The sequence below is a fragment of the Heterocephalus glaber genome, unplaced genomic scaffold (genome assembly GCF_053883595.1).
Source record: "Heterocephalus glaber isolate CG9 unplaced genomic scaffold, H.glaber_assembly_v1.0 deba00001472, whole genome shotgun sequence".
NCBI classification, from domain to species: domain Eukaryota; kingdom Metazoa; phylum Chordata; class Mammalia; order Rodentia; family Bathyergidae; genus Heterocephalus; species Heterocephalus glaber.
In genome coordinates this window covers 15,316,552-15,335,858 of record NW_028258315.1, presented here as the reverse complement: position 1 = coordinate 15,335,858, position 19,307 = coordinate 15,316,552, and the positions used below count along the sequence as shown (strand labels likewise).

Genomic DNA, 19,307 nt, shown 5'->3' with positions numbered 1-19,307 from the left:
GTGAGTCTTTTACACCTTTGACAAAAATATACAATGTAAAGCATAGAAAAACCCAAACATATAAAAAACACTGTAAATAAACTATTTTTACTTTTACAGTTACCTTAAAATGGTAAGGCAGACACATGAGCTACTTCCATGACTTGTTCACATCTATAAATGTTCACAATGTGAGGTATTTTCATACTTCTGAAAGTTTGCAACTCAAAAATTTACAAATCAGGGGCCGGGGATTTAGCTCAGTGGTGCCACCCCCTTCCTTACAAGCGCAAGGTCCTGAGTTCGAACCCCAGTACCAAAAAAAATATTCATAAGTCAGGAATTTACTGTACAGGCCAATCTCTTTAATGCACGTAGATGCAAAAATCCTTAATAAGAAACTGGCAAACAGAATGCAGTAAATCATCAAAAAGATCATACATCATTACCAAGTTGGATTCATTCCAGGGATGCAGGGATGGTTTAACATATGTAAATCAATGAATGTAATACACCACATAAACAGAAGAACAAAAACCATGTGATCATCTCAACAGATGCTGAAAAAGCATTTGATAAAATTCAGCTCAGCGTCAAGAAAATAGGAATAGAGGGTCTTTATTTTAACCTGATAGGGGCCGTCTATGACAAACCAAATGATAACATAATATAGTACTTAATGGCAAGAAGCTGAAAGCTTTCCCTCTTAAATTGGGAATAAGACCAGGATGTCCAGGAACAAGACAAGGATGTCCCTTATCACTTTTGTTCAACATCATTCTCAAAACACTAATTAAAGCAATTAGACAAGAGAAAGAAATCAAAGGGCTATGGATAGGGAAAGAAGAAGTTAAGGAAGAAGTTAAATTATCATTATTCACAGTACGAGACGAGACCACCCCTCCATATGGAATTGGGCAACTATGAGCTAACTATGTTATTAGACAATCATGGGTTAACTACCCGAGTAGCCATGACAACTTCTGTAATCTGTCACCAAAGGAGCTTAAGGGACTCAGAAAGTCCTGGCAGACTCTTTGCTCTCGCCCACCCCACCTACTGCTCTGCTTTGTGTAAATCCTGCTTGCTATATTCCCAGGGAAACACCAAGAAAATTAAGCTTTGTAGATGTAAAAAGAGGTATATGAAGAAGCGCAAACTTCTATTTGGGGCTCCTGTGACTGACAAGGGTCACTTGCTGAGTCGCTCGCATTAAAAGCCATTATTTTGCTCCTGTCTTCGTGTTAAGAGTGGTCTGTCCAGAGTCCTCACAATTTGCTTCAGCAGATGACATGATCTCTACACAGAAAACCCTAGAAACCCCACTAAACTGTTAACCAAATTCAGTAATGCGGCAGCATATAAAGTCAACACTCAAAAATCAATGGTATTCCTGTAAACCAATAACAAATTCACTGAGGGAAATTAGGAAAACAATACCGCCAAGAAAAACGAAATACTTAGGAATTAACCTAACCAAGGAAGTAAAAGACCTTTACAATGGAAACTACAATACTCCGAAAAAGGAGATTGAAGAGGGTATCAGAAAATGGAAAGATCTCCCCTGTTCTTAGATACGCAGAACCAATGTAGTTAAAATGGCCATACTCTCAAAACTGTTAGATAGATGTAATGCAATCCCAACCAAGTACCAGTAGCATTTCTTATAGAACAAGAGAAAACAATCCTAAAATTCATTTGGAATCAAAAGAGATCTAGAATAGCAAATGCAATTCTTGGCGGCGAGGGCAAGGCAGGGGCATCATGAGTCCAGACTTCAAGTTACACTACAAAGCGACAGTAGTCATAAAAACAGAATGGTACCGACAAAAAACCAGATTTGTGGATCAGTGGAATAGAACAGAAGATACAGAAACAACTTCAGGAACACTCAGTTATGTGATCTTTGACAAAGGATCAAATCCTTTCCCTGGAAGAAAGACAGACTCTGTAAAAAATAATGCTGGGAAGGTTGAACTTAGACCCATACCTCTCACCATCAGAGCAGAAACACTTAATGTGCTGGAAGACAAAATAGGCAAAACTCTCGAAGATATAGGTGTAGGCAAAGACTTTCTGAATAAAATGCTGGTTGCACAAGAAATAATACAAACCGGGCGTGGTGGCACACACTTGTAATCCCAGCTCTTGGGAGGCTGAGGCAGGAGGATCGGCATGAGTTTGAGGCTAGCCTGGACTACATACTGAGTTCAAGTCCAGCCTAAACTACATAGACCCTGTCTCAAAAAATGAGGAAATACCAAGAAGCATCAAATAGGATCACATTAAATTAAAAAGCTTTTGCATATCAAAGGAACAAAGTGGAGACAACCTACTAAATGGTAAAAAAAATGTTGCCAGCTACTCCTCAAAGGACTAACATCTAAAATATATACAGAACTAAAAAAAGTCAGGCCCCCCAAATTTAAAGACCCAATCCAAACATGATCATCTGAAATGAACAGACACTTCTCAGATGAAGAAGTACAATTGGCCAATAAATACATGAAAAAATGTTCAATATTGCTGGCCATGTAAGAAATGCAAATTAAAACAACACTGATTTCATCTCACCCCAGAAAGAATGGCTACCATCAAGAAATCAACCAATAACAAATGCTGGTGAGGCTGTGGGGAAAAAGAAACCCTTCTCCATTGTTGGTGGGAGTGCAGACTGGTACAACCACTGTGGAAATCAGTATGACAATTCCGCAAAAAACTGAAAATAGAAACTCCATTTGACCTGCTATTCCTTTTTTGGGTATCTTCCCAAAAGAGTTAAAAGCATCATGTATCACAGCAATGTATGTGTACCTATGTTTATAGCAGCACAATTCATAATAGCTAAATTTTGAGATCAGCCTAGAAGGCCATCAACAGATGAATGGATAATGCTGTACCTATACACAACGGAGTACTACTCTGCCATTAAGAAAGATAAACTTGAGACATTTGTAGGAAAATTGATGGACCTTGAGACCACCATGCTAAGTGAAGTAAACAAGACAAACAAGCTTGTATATCGTATGGTTTCCCTTACATGAAAATTGTAATAGGAAAAAGGAGAGAGAAAAGACAAAGGAAAAAGAAATTCTAAGTATGTTTCTGTTGTTGGTTTCTGGTTTCACTCTAATATGGTTTGAGAGCTCATTTTGCAAGATTTTCAGTAGGATCTATTAAGGGTTTCATTGTTAATGAACACGGTCTATTTTGAAAAAAATAATGAATTCCCAGGACAGGAGACTATAGGAAGACAGACAGTAGGTCAGTGGTTACCCAGGTTTAGTGGGGAAGAACTGGAAGATGAGAGCCAGTGACTGTTAGAGTGTTTTGATTTGGGATAACAAACATGACCTAAGTCTGACTGTGGTTATAACTGTGCAACTCTGTCCATGTGCTAAAACCTACTGAATCTTACATTTTAAGTCTGTAAACTGTGTGATATGCAAACTTTTAGTTCAATATAGTTATTTTATTTTTTAAAAAACTACGAAAGACATAATGTGGAAGCAAGGCCTGCCCACCGCAGACTCTGGCCACCCTCGTCTTGTCTCCTATTCTCATGAACAGTAAACAAGGGAAGACACCTGGTCAACACATGTTTATTTTTTCTGCCCCAGGAAGGGTTACAGAGAAGTTATGCTTAATACCAAAAGCTGCTCATGGGCCATCAGGTCCTAGCCAGGGAACAAGGCTTCTGCTCTTTTGGAAACCCAGCTTGCTGCTCCCTCTTTTACATGGCCCTAGAAAAAGTTGTGTTTTTTTCTGTTGCCTTTGGCGGGGGGGGGTGGATAATGAGAATTGAACACAGGACCTTCACAATGATCTACTCTCTGGCCTTTTTTTATTTTTGTTTTCAATTTATTTTTTTGAGACAAGGTCTTGCAAAGTCACTAAGTTGCCCAGGTTAGACACGAACTTCTAACCCTCTTGCTTCAGTCTCTCAGAGTGTGGGATGACAGGCAAGCTCCACCACACCCAGCTACCCCAAGAGGGGGTTACCAGAGGGGTGAGGAAAGGACCTGGGTGGGCCCTCGGGATCAGGCGCATGGGCCATGCCAGGGGGCAGGGCCCTTAGCCCAAGGTCAACCTTCCCACCACCTTGGGATCGGGACAAAGGGAGTTGGTCGGCACTGTCACCCAGTGGAAGCTTAACAGGGACAAGGGTACATTAACAAGTCTCACTGAATCACTGAATATAATGGGCTTTGCCTTCAACTGCTCTGGCTTCAAATTCCAGCTTTGCTTGTTAATGATGACAGACTTTATGAAAAGTCCAACCTTCCAAAGAACAAATCAAAGCTTAAGATTCCTGATCTATATAATAAATTCATGACAATTGTTCCTGGTCTTTACAGAGATGTTGTAAAAGAAACGGAATGGATATAAAACTCGTAAAAGATGCCAGATGCTTGAGGTAGGAAAACACCGAACTCTCTCTCACGGTCAAACTCCGTGACTAAAACATATGAGTTCTTTCCCCCAAACCAAATGACTTCCCCAATGGACACCAGCACAGTGTTCTACCATTTAACTTAATTCTGACACTATCTACAAAGATAGTGTCAGATCCATAGGTTAGGGCTCATTCCCACAAGACTGTCTCCCACTTCTGATACCAATCACAAGTAGCAGCTTACCTACAACTTCTGTCTGGCTTGGGTCCTAACTGAAGATTCCCCACAACCCCATCCTTGAGTAATTTCCTGGAATGGCTCACAGATTCCAGGACACAAAAGATATGACAAAGGACACAGATGGAGAGTCAGATGAAGAGACTCACTGGGTGAGGGCTGGACGCATCCCAAACACAGGAGCTTCTGGCCCTGTGGGGTTAGGGTGCACCATCCTCCTGACACAGATGTGTTATCCAACCCAGACATTTCCCAAACATCATACCCTTGAGATTTTTATGGAAGCTTCACCAAGTAAGCATGATGGATTATTAAGTCCATTTCTAGACCTTCTCCCCTCTCCAGAAAATGCAGATTGGAGCTAAAAGCTTCAAATTTCGAACCATGGCTGGGTCTTTGTGGTGACCACTCCCACCCAAGAGCCCATTAAGAGTCACCTTACTGGCACAAAAGATGCTGCAATCACTCAGAAATTCCAGGGGATTTAGGAGCTGTGTCAGATGTTCCCATCACTCTGGAAGTTAAAGAAGATCCTAGAAGCTGTGTCAGGAACCCAGACAAAGACCAAATATGAGAAAAAAGAATCTCCTCACATCCTGATCTACAAATTTTATGAGTTCCATGACCTTGTTGTCTTATTGTTTCATAGTAGTCAGCAAACCTTATTGCAACTTTTGATGATGTATTGATTGTCGATTTGATTGGCTTGAGAGACATGTAGGAGATTAGTTAACACACTTCTGGTATGTCTGGGTGGGTCAGAGAGCCATGACCATGGGGATTATTATATTATCTGGTCCCTGCTTCCTCTCTGCCTCTTCCAGCTCTTCCCCTGCTTTCTGCTTCCTAAATGACATGAATGGAGCATCTTTCTGGCACCAAGCCCTTCTGCCATGATGTTCCTGCCCTGGAGTCAGGCAACCATGGACTGAAACCTCTGAAATCATGAGACAAAATAAACCTCTCCTCCTTTAAGTTGTACCTGTCAGGTATTTTACCCCAGCAACAAAGAGGTGGCATTATTTAAAAAAAATAAAGCTGGGTTATTGAAAACAATAAAATCTCATAAGAGAAATGAATGTGAAAACTACAATGAGATTAGCTCACAGAAAAGTTTGACTACCTCAACTACAGGAAAAAGCCTGTGTCCTGTGTTGCTATCAGAGGCCATCAGTATGGCAACTGCCATGGGGAGCAATTTGGTCTGTGTCTATCATAAAATGCAGGTACCCTTTGGCCGGGACTTCTAGAAATTGATTTACTTTTACTAGAATCAGTACATTGTAAATTTAAAAAGTAAAATTAATTTATTTAGATTTCACTTCTAGGAATTTATCTTACTACACTGTAGACGTTTAAAATGATATATGTATAACATTTTTACTATGATTTTGTAAATAATAATACAAACAACTGGCAACAGTGTAATGTGCCTCAATATGGAACAATGCATATAATAGCCATTCAAAACTGATAACAGTATCCATGTAATAACAGGAAAGGGTCTTTGAGTATAACATTAAATGAACAAAATGTAGAGCAATGTACACAAGGTGCCACCTTCTGTGGGGGACAGATGGCTGTAGACACACAGCAGATGTGTGTGTATACTCTGCTGTGTGTACACAATACCTCTGGATGTACACTCAAGAAAACTGGGAACAGCCGTTCATTCGAGGAATGACATATGGATGGCTAGGACCAGAGCTGGGAGTTACTTTTGACTTTATGCCCTTTTGTGACTTATGACTTCTGTATCACCTTTGGGTCTAATGTAGTTTTAAAAATTAGATGAGTTTTTACTAATTATATAAAGAAAATACTCTTTAAGGGGTGATGAAGACCCTTTTTTAAAGGCCTCACCTGTTAAGAAACATTGGACAATAATTACCAAAAATATCCTTTTGACCAAGACTTCATTTTTTACAGAGGAAAACTAAGTTTTCAGATCTTCCATAGCGGTTGCCTCTCCTTTACCTCAGGATTCTCAACTCGTCTTTCAATACTAAGGAAAGGAGGCACCAAAAGCTTTGAAGGGAAAACGGGGCCCTGCCACCTGGAAGCTCTTCGTTTTCCCACCCTGAGAGCGTTCCCAGGCACCTACCATGATGGTATGCTCGGGAAACTTGGCTCGGACCAGTTTCACAAACTCCACAAAATGCTCCGAGTAGCCGTTGGCCACATCCAGGCAAATGAACTTCACCTGCGGCACAGCCTCCAGGATGCTGCTCATCTTCTCCAGATCGTTCTGCCCACTGCCCGAACTCACGGCCATGTGCTGTGCGGAGACAGAGGATCAGCGTGAAGCCTCAGGGAGCACAGGCAGACCAGACCCATCGGGCTCTCACGACGGGGGCGACGCAGGGAGCACAGTGGAACCCGCTTACGAGACAGGCAAGAGCATAGCGAAGGGAGACTCGTTGTTACCTCTCCCACTGCCGACCTGCTTCTATCCTTAAACCCGGACCTCGGTTGCAAAATCTTTCTGGTGAACAGATTCTTAAATATTCCCAAAGCCCTGTCCTTGGCTTCTATTTTGTTATCTCAGCTTTCACCACCACAGAACTATGAATTGTGGAGCTGCTGGTGCAAATGTGTCTCAGGACAGAAGCTCAAGGGAGGACAACAGGAGCTGGGAAGCTTCCAGAAAGAACAAGAGGAAGCCATTCAACCAAGGCTGAAGCCACAGCCTTCACCTGAGGGCCTCGAGGAGGGAGCAGGCGCGGGGCAGGGGATGCCTAAATTCCTGATAAAGTTGTTCCTATTTTTATTTTTGTTCCAACAGTCATTCTTGCAAACCAAATCCTCAGTTTCAGCTACCAAAGGTCAACCACAGTGTGAAAATATTAAACAGGAAGCTTCAAAAATAAACCTTCACAGGTTTTAAGTTTGTATTACAGAATACTGTTACGATTGTTCTGTTTGACTGTTATTGTTAATCTCTTACTGTGCCTAAGTTATAAACTAAGGATGTGCAGGGAAAAAACAGTCTATATGGGCTTTGGTGCTGTCCTCACTTTCCGGCAGCCCCTAGGGAGTGGGGGTCTTGGTCTCCGATCACGAGAGCCACAGACAGGGGAACTACGGTAAAACAGGAAGCCATGTGTGAATCTGCACCTCCACACACAGTGGCAGTGTCTTCCTGTTAAAGGGACAACATTTCCCAAGGGGCCAGAACAAAGGAGCTTTACAAGATCACAGCTACACTGCTACACGTTTAAATCTGAAGCCACTGTGTCCCCTGCTGCCCCACCCTCTCCTCAATACCAGTGCTCCCTGGACCCTACACCTGTGTCTTCCCTAAAAATCTGCCTTTGGAAAAAGCCTTACATTCAATCATTTATGACAGTGAAACTTAAGTCATGAGACGGTGCCCAGACTAAGTATACTTAAATCGAATTCTTACCTGTAAATCTTAGCCAGGAATAAGGGACACATCTTAACATCCTCCGCTATTCTCCCAAATCACAGCAACATGGCCCCAACCCGGACACAGCATCAGCTGACTGTCCACCTGACCCCTATTTACTCCCATTCCTCTGATTCAACCAATGGCAGATGAAAATACTACAGGTAAAACTCCGAGAAAGGGAACACGCAGGACTCTTAGTCCCTGAACAACATAGTATAACGGCCATTTACACATTTACATTATAGCCGGTATTATAGCCATCTGCAGAGGATTTAAAGTATACAGAGGACATTCAAAGGTCACATGGAAATACACATAAGGGACATAAACATCCGAAGGTTTTGGTTTCTGCAGGGTGGTCCTGCAACCAGCAGTGAGAAGCGACAGCTGTCTAATTCATTTGAACAAAATATGGCAAAAATGAAGGACTTCCTATTGAGCCAGAATTTCTTTCTCTCCAGAACCACCTTCTCCCTATGGAAAACCTATACCTAATAAATGTATACTAAAAATAACCGTGGCCCATGGGACTCTGAAAGCAGGAAGATATGCAGTCACCCTCTAGTCACAAATGGTCCAACTGTGGGGGTACAGCACCAACCAGACAGACTCTGGCCAGCCTTGGTTCACGCTTCCCAAATGCGCTGGAAGGAAACTCGGCGTGTTACAGCAGGACGCTGCTGCCATTTTTGAACTCTATGGAGGTGTAATGACATCCTGTGTGTAATTCAACCATCAAAGTGCACAGTTCAGTGATTTTTAGCATATTCAGAGTTGTGCAACTGTCACAACTTTACACCATTTTCATGACTTCCCAAAAGAAACTCCTACATGCTTCACCATCACCCAACTCCCTCCCCAATACCCCTCTGGCCCAGGTAACAACCAATCCACTTTATGCCTCTATAGATTTGCCTACTCTGGACAATTCACATAAACAGAATCACGCATTTGGCCTTGTCTCTTTTTTTCACTTAGCAAAATGTTCTCGAGGTTCTTCCACACTGTAGCATAAAAATTCATTCCTTTTTATAGTTGAATAATATTCCATCATAAGGATACATTTCAGTTTATTTATCCACTGATAGATATCTGGGCTGTTACAAACAATGCTGCTTTGACCATGAATAAACAGGTTTCTATGTGTACAGATGTTTTCATTTTCTGCTGGATCTGTATTCAGAAATAGAATTGCTGGGTCACATGATAACTCTTATGTTTAACCACATGAGGAGCTGCCATACTTTTTCAAAGCAGCAGCACCACGTTACATCCCCACCAGCAGGACAGGAGGTTTTTAATTTCTCTACATCCTCAACAACACTTCTTATCTGCCTTCCCAGCAATGGTTATCCTAGCAGGCTTACCACTGACTTCACTCAAAAGTAGCTTCTTATAATTAGATGTTCTTTCTATACCAGGTGTCACATTCAGATGGGATCCAGCCAAGAAGCAGAGGTCTTCCCCATGCTCTGGTGACAGAACTCATCACCTTTCCAGGGGAAACAGACATTCCTCCCAGGTAAATCCTAGTGTCTTCCTAATACACTATGGACCAGGTTTCAGCCGTAAATCCCCGACAATGACACAAGTCAGCAGACCACCTCGCGCTATGCTTCTGCCTGCTAACTCCACTGCTCTTGACAGCATTGATGTGTTTCTGGCCCCTGCAGCCCTAGCACTGTAAACTCAGGCTGTAATCATACCTGCAGGCATTCTGGGTGGTACTCGGCAAAGCGCTTCCAGTCATCCAGCGTGTAATGCTTGTGAATCGCAGTAAACATGGAGTGCTAGGAAACAAAACAGTGCCATTAGGAGGAGATGCCAGGGGAGCCCTCTTCCCTCCTCCATCTGCAGGTGGTGATCCAACAAGACAAAGGCATCTGCTGCTCCTGCCACTCAGGCTTAATTTGCTTTCAATATGCTCCAGGGAGCCCAAAATAGACAAAGGTGTAAGGGTGAAATCAGCGTGTTTCCCACTCTAATCTGATCAGACAATACTGTCTCCAGACCCAGGCGGCTCGGCCCAGAGGCAAGGGAGGAATAAGGGCCTTCTCGGAGACCAGCCTCAGCCTGCCCTGGCTCCCTTCCGGACCTGAGTAGGGCTGGGAGCAGCAGATGGCCCAAAAGCAAGCCATGCAGCAGGTCCTTGCCCAGCACAAGGGTCATCCTGCCACAAACTTTTCTCCATCAATCCCAAATGACCTCATCTTAGGCCTGAAAGCTTTATTTTATGTTCATAACCTAAACACATCTTACTAAAAGTTAAATCCCCCAGGTATGATAGCACATGCCTATAATCTCACACTCAGGAGGCTGAGGGAGAAGGACTGCCAGGAGTTCAAGGCCAGCCTGGGCTACACAGCAAGTTCAAGACCAGCCTGAACTACATAGTAAGATCCTGTAGCAAGTCATAGAGCCTTAAATCTGTGACTATCCACTGAGCCTTTCTGACCACTGTGCCCGTGCTTTGCAGACATTATTCATTTCATTCTCAGCACAACAGCACTATCAGCTGTGTGGGCAGAAACGAAGCTTAAGAAACTTGGCAAGTGCTTGGCTAGTAAGGGGCAAAGGCCAGAATCAGCTCAGATCTGACTCTGGAGCTCAGGCTCGAATCCCATGTAGCTGGGGACTGACTTCTGGGGCTGCCTAATTTCCCCATCTACAATTTCTTACTTCAAAATTTTATGACTTTATTAACTTGCACTCACTCTGTGGATCCTAGAAATGTAAAATTCATAGTACCCACCCATGGCTAGCTACGTCAGTGTGTGCTGTCTCATTTGTGGGAAACTGTCCCAGGAAAGGAACAGGGATAGCAAGTTCCAGGATTTTCAGACTAAATTCTGCCATGTGATTTAGAGAAGAGACTTTTTTTTGGTACTGGGAATCAAACTCTGGATCTTGGGCTTGCAAGGCAGGCACCAGCACCACTGAGCTAAATCCCCGGCCCCTGACATGTGAATTAACTAGGCTACTTATTGCTCCCTGGCTCCCCCTACTTTTATACTGTGTTAATCAGCTTTCTGTCACTACAACACAACACCTGAAATAACTGGCTTATAAAGAGAAAAGGTTCATTTCGGCTCACAGTGTTTTGAGTCTATGGTAAGGCAGCACAGAGCAAAACCACTGCCCTTACAGACACAGAACCAGAGCACACATGAACACACGGTCCATTAGCACCAATGCCTGATGACAGCGGGGCAAGGGAAAAATAGAGGGAAAAAAATGACTGTGTTCCTTTAGCAATTAATTTGGGAGCCTCTGTCCCAAAGCCTGGTGGCAGCTGAGAGGTGACTGACAAGACAATTGATCATGGTTCAGTTTTTACGCTCATAATTTGAGAACCTCTGTCTTCTAATCGCTGCCTAATAATGAATCCCAGCACCTCCTGCAGTTAGACTTGCTGTCCACAGTGAGAAGCTCTTTCAACTAACAGCACTGATCTCTGCACTTGGCAGGCTTTAACAACAGAAACAGATATACATCTCCTAGGTGCCATCAGCAGCAAACATTTCACATCTAGGACGCATAAGGTGCTCTGGTACCTCAGATATAGCTGTGAGACAAAGGTCCTGCCTACAAATGGGTATTTCCTTTACTTTTCCCAAGGCCAAGGTACTAGCTACTCCCTCTATACACAATTAAGATTAGCGTTGACTAAAAGGAACTTTGAGCTTATACTGACTCTGCATTTGTGTGAGAGGTAAATCCCTTAGGTTCTAGAGTCAGTTCAGCTGAGAGTCCTGCCTTTCTGTGGAATAAGTTACCTCTCCTCTTTCTCTCTGCCTCAGTTTCTTCCTCCTTACAAGGAACCTAACTTGTGGAGGTGTGCCAAGAATTAAGAGATGCATTATGCCTGGTAGTGCTCAATGGATTCTTCTACATCTCTCTAGACTAAGTGCTATATCACAGACCCCATACAAAGCTCTATCTTGATTTTAAAGGCAACATCATTCTGCCATAATAGGGCACTCATGCTGTAGTCTAACTTCTTTTTGAATCTCTGATTTCCAAAGTCTCAGGGGTTTTCACAGAACTGTAAGCAGCAGAAGTTAAGGGGGGAAGCACATCTCACCTGTGACATCACAACTGCCATCTCAAACGTCCCCACAGCGTCCATGTTGGCCACCACGATGGGGATCCCTGAGTAGGTCTGCTTCGAGTTTCGAAACGTAAATGTACTTGCAAGATCCACCTGTTGGCCAAAAGGGGGAAGAAATGAGTGTCTGATCTTAGGTGCTATGTGCAGAATTTCTCTGGGCGGAGGTGCAGGAAGATCAGAGAGTGTCCAACCCTTGGGCCCTGGATTCTCTTAGGGCTCGGGCCAGGTGTTCCACGATGCCTGGGCAGTCCCTGAGGAAACAAGTAACAGATGTATTCACATGTGAAACCTCAAATAACCCCTGCCACCCTCACATACCCATTCAAGACACTGGATACTCTGCCACAAAGCCAAAGCCCCAAGTCAACAAGTGACCCTGTCAGTCCCTGCAATTGTCACCTTTCACCTAGAACCATACTCCAAATTTACCCAGCTGTGAGCTCCAAACCATTAATCCCTTAGCCTTTCAGCCTGTGCAGCTGGCTTGTAATTATGAGCAGGTTTTGAAGAGCTGGAGGGGAGAATGCTGCAGCCATATGTTCGGGCACATAAACACTTGCTCCTGTGACTTGCAAACAGCTGGAGGGAGAGCCTCCAATGCTACTGCAACTCCAACTCCAGGGAGAGGAAGACTAGCAACAGTCAGAAATCCATCACAGCAGCGTGGCCAGGATGGCAAGCTTAGCAGACACAGTGCGCTAGGTCTAGGCACTGTGGCAGCACCAGCAGTCTCAGAACTACTAGGACTCTGACCCAGCTGTGTCCCCTTCAGGCCTGTGCATTCCTGATTTCAGCTTCCCTTGTCTGAGCACCCCCAGCCCAGGGACCCTTATCCTAGGGCTAGGAGAGGCTTCCTGCTGCTGTCAATCTCTGGAGGGCCTTGATATCCTGTTTGTCATCTCAGCCGTGTCAGGATTCCCTACATTAAATTCCTTGCTTGAAACACTGTGCACTGTTCATTTTCACAGCTGGACCCTGCTGAATGCAGATCACACTGGAGGTAGGTGACTGCCCCAGGTAAACAGGCCCAAGAAACACAAGTGTGACTCTTACACTTCTGCATAAGTTCAGACCTGTAATCTAGACCTTCGTGAATCTTGGCTTCCTGAGTGTTTATCTAGATACTGCTTTTATTCTTTGCATTTGCGGCAACTTGCACTTTACAATCAGCATCACATCAGAAAGCATGGTGGGGCATCTCCAATCCTGCAGCCTTTCCTGGCCCCGGCTTCTCTACCCCGGGCTCCAGGTCCAGAGGCTTTCTGATGTCACACCTGTAACTGCACTGGCCGCAAGCAGTGGTCAGTGAGTGGAAACGAGCCATTGTCACTGCATGAACATCTGTGGGGCTGCATCCCCTCCTCCACTTCCTTTGTGACGATTCTTGCTTCTACCCCAGTGAAGCAAGCTATCTCGACACTCTGCAAACTAATTGAGGGACTCTATTAGTTGCAACCTTCTGTGCTGCTAATGGCCTCAAACATTTTAGCTCAGAGCTTAAAACAGTCAGAATTCCTTGGCCTCAAATTTCGCTTCTACTCCTCCAAGATGCATGGGGAGAGAGCTGCTACTCTGCACTGGCCTCACATCACCATGGCTTTTTCTTGGCACTCTGAAATCCATCAGCCATACCCACAGAAAAACATGTTTCACAGAAAAGGGCCGCCTAGACAATGAGCCTTCCCTTCACTCCTAGTCAACTCTATAAGGTGATTTCTTGGGACAGAGGGTGTAGCTCAATGATAGAATAGACACTTAACACACTGGAAGCCTCACGTTAGATTCCAACACCACCACCCCCCAAAAGACATAAGGCAGATTCTTTGCAATAGTAACTCGAAGAATGAAAAATGAAACTATCTTCCCGGACTTTATCTATTCAGACACACAGACCTAAAAGAGACCAGTCACTCCCTCTGAGAGATAATACTTTAAATACTGGCACCTCCCAGAACAAAACTTGGCATTTAATCTCCCCCAGCTGGTCAATGCATCAACTATAGCAACTCCACCGTGCTAGGCCCCATCTGAGGGGGAGCAAAGCAGCCAAACGCACCTGCCAAACATCAAAATCCTGCTCTCCCCACACACCTTCCCTGAGTCGGCCCAACTACCCAGCATTCTGGGGGGTCAAAAGTACAAAGGGAGGCCCACATGCACATTTCTAAATAACTCAAAGTGTGGTTCGAGCTCACAAGCTGCTACATAAACCTGCTGGATCCTCCCACCCTCACTAAAAGCAGCGACATCCACACACCAGGTAGGCACCAACAGTGGTGGTACCGGGAGCCAGCCCGGCCCCAGTCCATACTCCCTCCCCACCGAATCCTTCTGTGCACACACCAGCACCCCAGCCTGCACTTACCAGCACGCTCTCTGCACACTCGCACACAGGTCGATCAACAGCCGCCACTTGGCCACTCTCTGAGGTTACAGAGCAGCACCCCAGCAGCATGGAACAACACACCTGGGGAAGTGGCCCACGCAGGCTGTGCAATCATCTTGAAATTATCTGGGGGAGGATTCCCAGGGCCCTGAGACCTGGACCACACACACCAGAAGGGATAGCAAAGCCACAGGCCAGCCCTGTACAGGGACACAGAAGTGGGGTCCAGGACAGTAGCCCCTTTTCCTACATCTATGGATGGTAATGAGTAAAGCAATTATCTTTCATTAGCTGTCTCACGGGAGTACTGGGACAGAGCTTTCTAGGTCTGTAGCCCCAGGGGTTCAACAGGTATGGAATGCACTAACCTGTGGCTAAAAGCTAGAGTGAGCCTGAGTTTTGGCCCCAGCTGTTTCAGAGAAATGCTTGGGGGGCTGCCTAGCCCCAGGGATGTGGACCCAACCCCTAAAGGCCTCACCTTCTGCTCTCAGGCTTCAGAGAAGCTCGCACACAGCTGCAGCCTCACCAGCGAGCCACAGGTCCCAGGAACAGGGCCAAGAGAGGTCAGGTCAGGGCAGCCATGTACACAGCTGAAGCCTTTTAAGAGTTCTGAAAACATGCTCACTAGGGCCGAAACGTTGTAAATCAAAGGCTTTGTGTTGGAAACAATATGTGTATTTGGAGGGTCTCCCTAGGTGATCCTGACGCATTCACCACTTAGAACAAGTCTGGTCAAATCCTCTAATTTTACAGAGCAAAATTTACACAGGCCGTTAGGGGTTGAAATGTGTCTCCTACCTGTGAAGGTGACGTTATTTAGAAATAGGGTCTCTGCAGGTGACCAAGTTGGGATGAGGTCATTTAGAGTGAGTCTTAGTCCAATACGAACAATGTTCTCGGAAAAGGAAGGAATATTTGGTGACAGACTGGCAAAGGGAGTACACCTCACAGAGATGAAGGCAGGGATGGGGCGGTGCATCTACCAACCTAGGAATGCCAGGGACTCCCACAAAACCAGCAGAAGTTGGCAGGAGCCATGCAAGATTCTCCCTCACACGGAACCAACCCTGCTAGCATCTTGACTGGGGACTTGCAGAATGAGAAGACAGTAAATTTTTGTTGATAAAGCCACACCATTTGGGGCAGTACAACTGATAGTTACCCCAGGGGAAAGTAACACAAAGATAACACAATAATTAGTAACAGAGTTTAGATTTAAACCCAGGCCTCCTTTCTCCCAGCCCCATATTCCTGGGCAAAGAATGGCAAAGGGGTGACATACTGGTTAAGGACTACAGTGGGATGGCAGTCAGGAATGGGTCCCAAGGAAGAAGTCGCATTGGGAGTCAAGGAATGGTGCCAGCTCCCCAGTGCGTCAGATAAGGACCGAGATCTCGTCTTAACCCAAAGGTCACATTCTCTGAAGATTACTCAAATGTCACGCACGTGAGCCCTGTGTCACTTCAATCTTCTGTACGAGGAGCTCCACAGCCAGGAGATGGCTGCCTACCTGAAGCCCCATGCTAGGGATACCTGTGCCAGGGCCAGTGAAAGTGTCCCTGCAGGAGATCTGAGTTTCTCAGCGGGGGACCATGCTGCCTTTCCACTTCCTGTTCATGCTTGGTGAGCCATCAGGGGGCCTGGAGCTGGGCAAAACTGTGCAGTGGGGTAAAGCTTGTCATGGGCTGTCAAAACTTTTCTCAGGCAGATTCTGCTCCCTGACGTAGGTCCTCTCTCCTGGTTCCACTCAACCCTGCACTCTGTTCAAGGTCGGTCACTGACTAAAACAGTGATGGCGAACCTTTCAGAGCTTTCAGTGATATACAGATAGCCCCACTGTGGCACACACGCCATAGGTTCACCACACTGGATTAGGATTTGCATCCAGGTATTACTTCTACCAGAGTACACACATTCTAAACTTATGATTATACAATGAAGCGTTTGTATCTGCCTACAAGAAATTTCAGGCATCAACAAGAAAACAGAAGAAACACTGAGAGGGGATTAGAGAGGCCTAACTAGATCCCTCAAGACCCCCGAGGCAAGTAAATTCAGATTATGGGGGATAAAATCAGATGCCGGGAGATGGCCACCCAGGCAGCAGCCTCCTGCCCAGGGAGCATTAGGAAACTAGAACTAAAATGCCTGTTAACTTCAGTTTCTAGGTACAGAGCAGGCAAACTCCCACAAAGGTGAAAATTCGAAAAAAGTTCTCGAGGGCACAGACTTCTCATGGCAATGTGCACGTGTGGATTACCAGGTGCTGCCACTGGCTGGGACAGCACTAACAGTGGCAATCAGCCCAAATTACAAAACCAGTGCTCCATGACGTCACACGATTCCCTGGGGAAGCAATAATCCAGTCTGTTACTTAGATGTTTAAGGTAAATGTTAATGTTTTACCTTCTCAAGAGGTTTTCTGGTTCAGAAAATACACTTTCTTTTTAGACATACTTTGTTTTGAACATAGATCTTGTCTTTCAAACAAGCTTCTCCTAAATATATTCTGAACAAATACTCAAAGAATACGGAGGTCGCCAAATTAGTCTGCTCAGAATCCCCATATTCTGGCCACAGCTCATACTTCCGGAGGCTCAAGGCTGCCCTCCAAACTGGTTATTTTTGTTCCAAGAGTTTGCCCTGCTCTTTAGCGATTTAAGGGACACACAATGAAGGGCGAGCAGAGGAGCATGCATCTAATCTGGGGTGGTAAGAGTTCATCATTCCTCCTCCACTTCTTCTGGTCCTGGCTTCTGCCAGCCAGGGCTGCTGCTTAGACAAAGTGGCTTGGTTCTACTCGCTGGCTAAAAAAGAAGCTGCCCTAATCCAAACAAGCCCTCAGCTGGCAGCACCAAGCACTGCAGTCAGGCCTCGGCACTGGAGTGGAGATCTTTGCCCGGGGCCTTATTTATGGTCTTGTTTGTGGAACTGGAGACCGAGCGAGCACCGCACATCCACCTCCTCCTGTTTACTCCTCCAGCCCCAGCCTTCCAAGCCGCGTCTTTCTGCGGCCGCCTCTCCAGTTACCAGAAACCAGGCAAAGCCACCGGTCCAGCACACAACTTCTGCAGGGGAGCTCTGCCTGGCCGGGAAACTAGTTTACCCTTCAGGGTCTGACCTCCCGTCCCCACCCCCACGCCCAGCGCGAGCTATTTCCAGCCCCGTCTCCACCTGTTCCTTAAGCTCTGATCTCGTGAAGGCAGAAACAGTAAAATCCCGCAGCTTCCAACTCCTTCCACCCGCATCCCAGCGCTTTGGGCTTCTCTCGGGCTGCCCAGAAAGGACCGCGAGTGCACCGGGGATCCCGAGTTCCGCTCCCAGCAAGGGAAAGTACACCCTGCACTGGGGAGGGAGGGCCCCCGGCGCTGCAGACCTCTTCTTACTTCCACTGCTGGGCCTGATGCTAAAGCAGCAGCAGCTGTCGACTCGGGGAGACAATGCCAAAAACCTCAAGGATCGCTCATGTTTTTCTCTCCCTTTCCACCCAAGCTCCACGTTTCCTTTTCTCCCTGTGCACCTCCCCACCCCCATCCCGTCTAAACCGATTTGCCACCGGATTTCTGCTCCTCCGAGGTCTAGTTTCAGTGTCAACTTCCCCTAGCCCACGGACCCGACCCTGACTCCTTTAGAATTTCAGGCCTGCTCTCGACCCTTTATCCGCACCCTTAAAGATGAACCCGCGCCCCGGCAGGGACCTCGCTCGGTGGGGTGCGGAAAGGGGGCGCAGCATCCCAGCCTCAAATGCAGAAAGCCAGGCAGAGACCCTGCGCTATCCCGTCACCCATCCCACCCCGCGGCACCCGGAAAAACGACCAAAATTCCCAGCCCCAAGGCGGCTTTGGAATCGCCCTACCTCGGCGCGGCTCTTCAGGCTGCTCCGCTTAGGTCGGAGCAGGACATCCTTGAAGTCGAGCTTGAGGTCCGCATCTATGCGGGGCATGGTGCGAGAGGCCCCTTGCCGGGCGAAGGTGACGGCGGCGAGGGGCTCGGGCTCGGGCGCGCGCGCGCGGGGCACGAGGCTCGGGTGCTGGGCCGCTGCCGCGTTCTCCCGCGGGTCCGCGCACGCCGCTCTCTTAAACCCGCCCGCCCGGCGCCCTGGGCCCCGCCCCCGGCCCGGCTTCCGCCCCGCCCACCTGGCCCGGCCCCCAGGCTGAGCCCTGGGCTGGGTGGAGGCGCGCTGCGGGCAGGACTGCGGCGAGCTCGCCCTTCCCCCGCCCTGCTTGGTCCTGCTCCCTGCGGTGACCAACGCCCTGTTACCAAGGTGTCCAATAGGGAGGGGCCCGGTGTGTGACCGCCTTTTGTCCAAGGTCCATTCCTTGAGAGGTTTGGCCTCTTTTTTCTCCATTTTCAAGCCCAGGGTGCTCGCCTAGCGATTAGTCCAGTGCTGCGTGCCAGAGGAGAAACCCTTGGGAGCTGGCCTAGACCCGTGGGAAGGAGGCTGGGTGCAGCTTGGTGGTAGAGCGCCTGCCTTGCATGCCTGAGGCCTTGCATTGAAAGCGCGGGCAAAAGACACAGTGGACAGGTGTCTGTTTAACAACACTGGTTGAGCATTTTAGATGCCCTTTAGATTTCAGGTCTTGTTTGTGATTTTTTTAAAGAGATCATCTAATTCATTTGACCTTGCTGAGCAAATACTGTGCACATAGTCCGCACCATCTTGATCACTCAGAACGACCCAGTGAAAAAAGGAACCATTTTGCAGATAAGGAAAGTGAGGCTGATGCAGATGAAATAACTTACCCAAGTCCCAGAAAATTAAATATGAATCGAATCTCATAACCC

The 19,307-nt window shown here is 46.4% G+C and overlaps 1 protein-coding gene across 2 annotated transcripts in view; it reads right to left on the bottom strand.

The window, feature by feature from the left end:
- The window catches only part of Gmpr (guanosine monophosphate reductase), a 43,277-nt gene extending 24,704 nt beyond the window's left edge, over positions 1 to 18,573 (bottom strand). The window contains exons 1-4 of one of the 2 annotated variants that reach the window (XM_004847650.4): positions 18,379 to 18,573; positions 12,110 to 12,229; positions 9,732 to 9,815; positions 6,718 to 6,891 (exon numbers count right to left, since the gene is read on the bottom strand). In XM_004847650.4, coding sequence (XP_004847707.1) covers positions 6,718 to 6,891; positions 9,732 to 9,815; positions 12,110 to 12,229; positions 18,379 to 18,465 — 465 coding nt within the window. In that variant the 5' untranslated portion in view covers positions 18,466 to 18,573. Of the gene's footprint in view, positions 1 to 6,717; positions 6,892 to 9,731; positions 9,816 to 12,109; positions 12,230 to 17,696; positions 17,911 to 18,378 lie in introns of those variants that run through there. The other variant, XM_087181217.1, reaches the window with a different exon arrangement.
- Between the last annotated feature and the right edge of the window lie 734 nt (positions 18,574 to 19,307).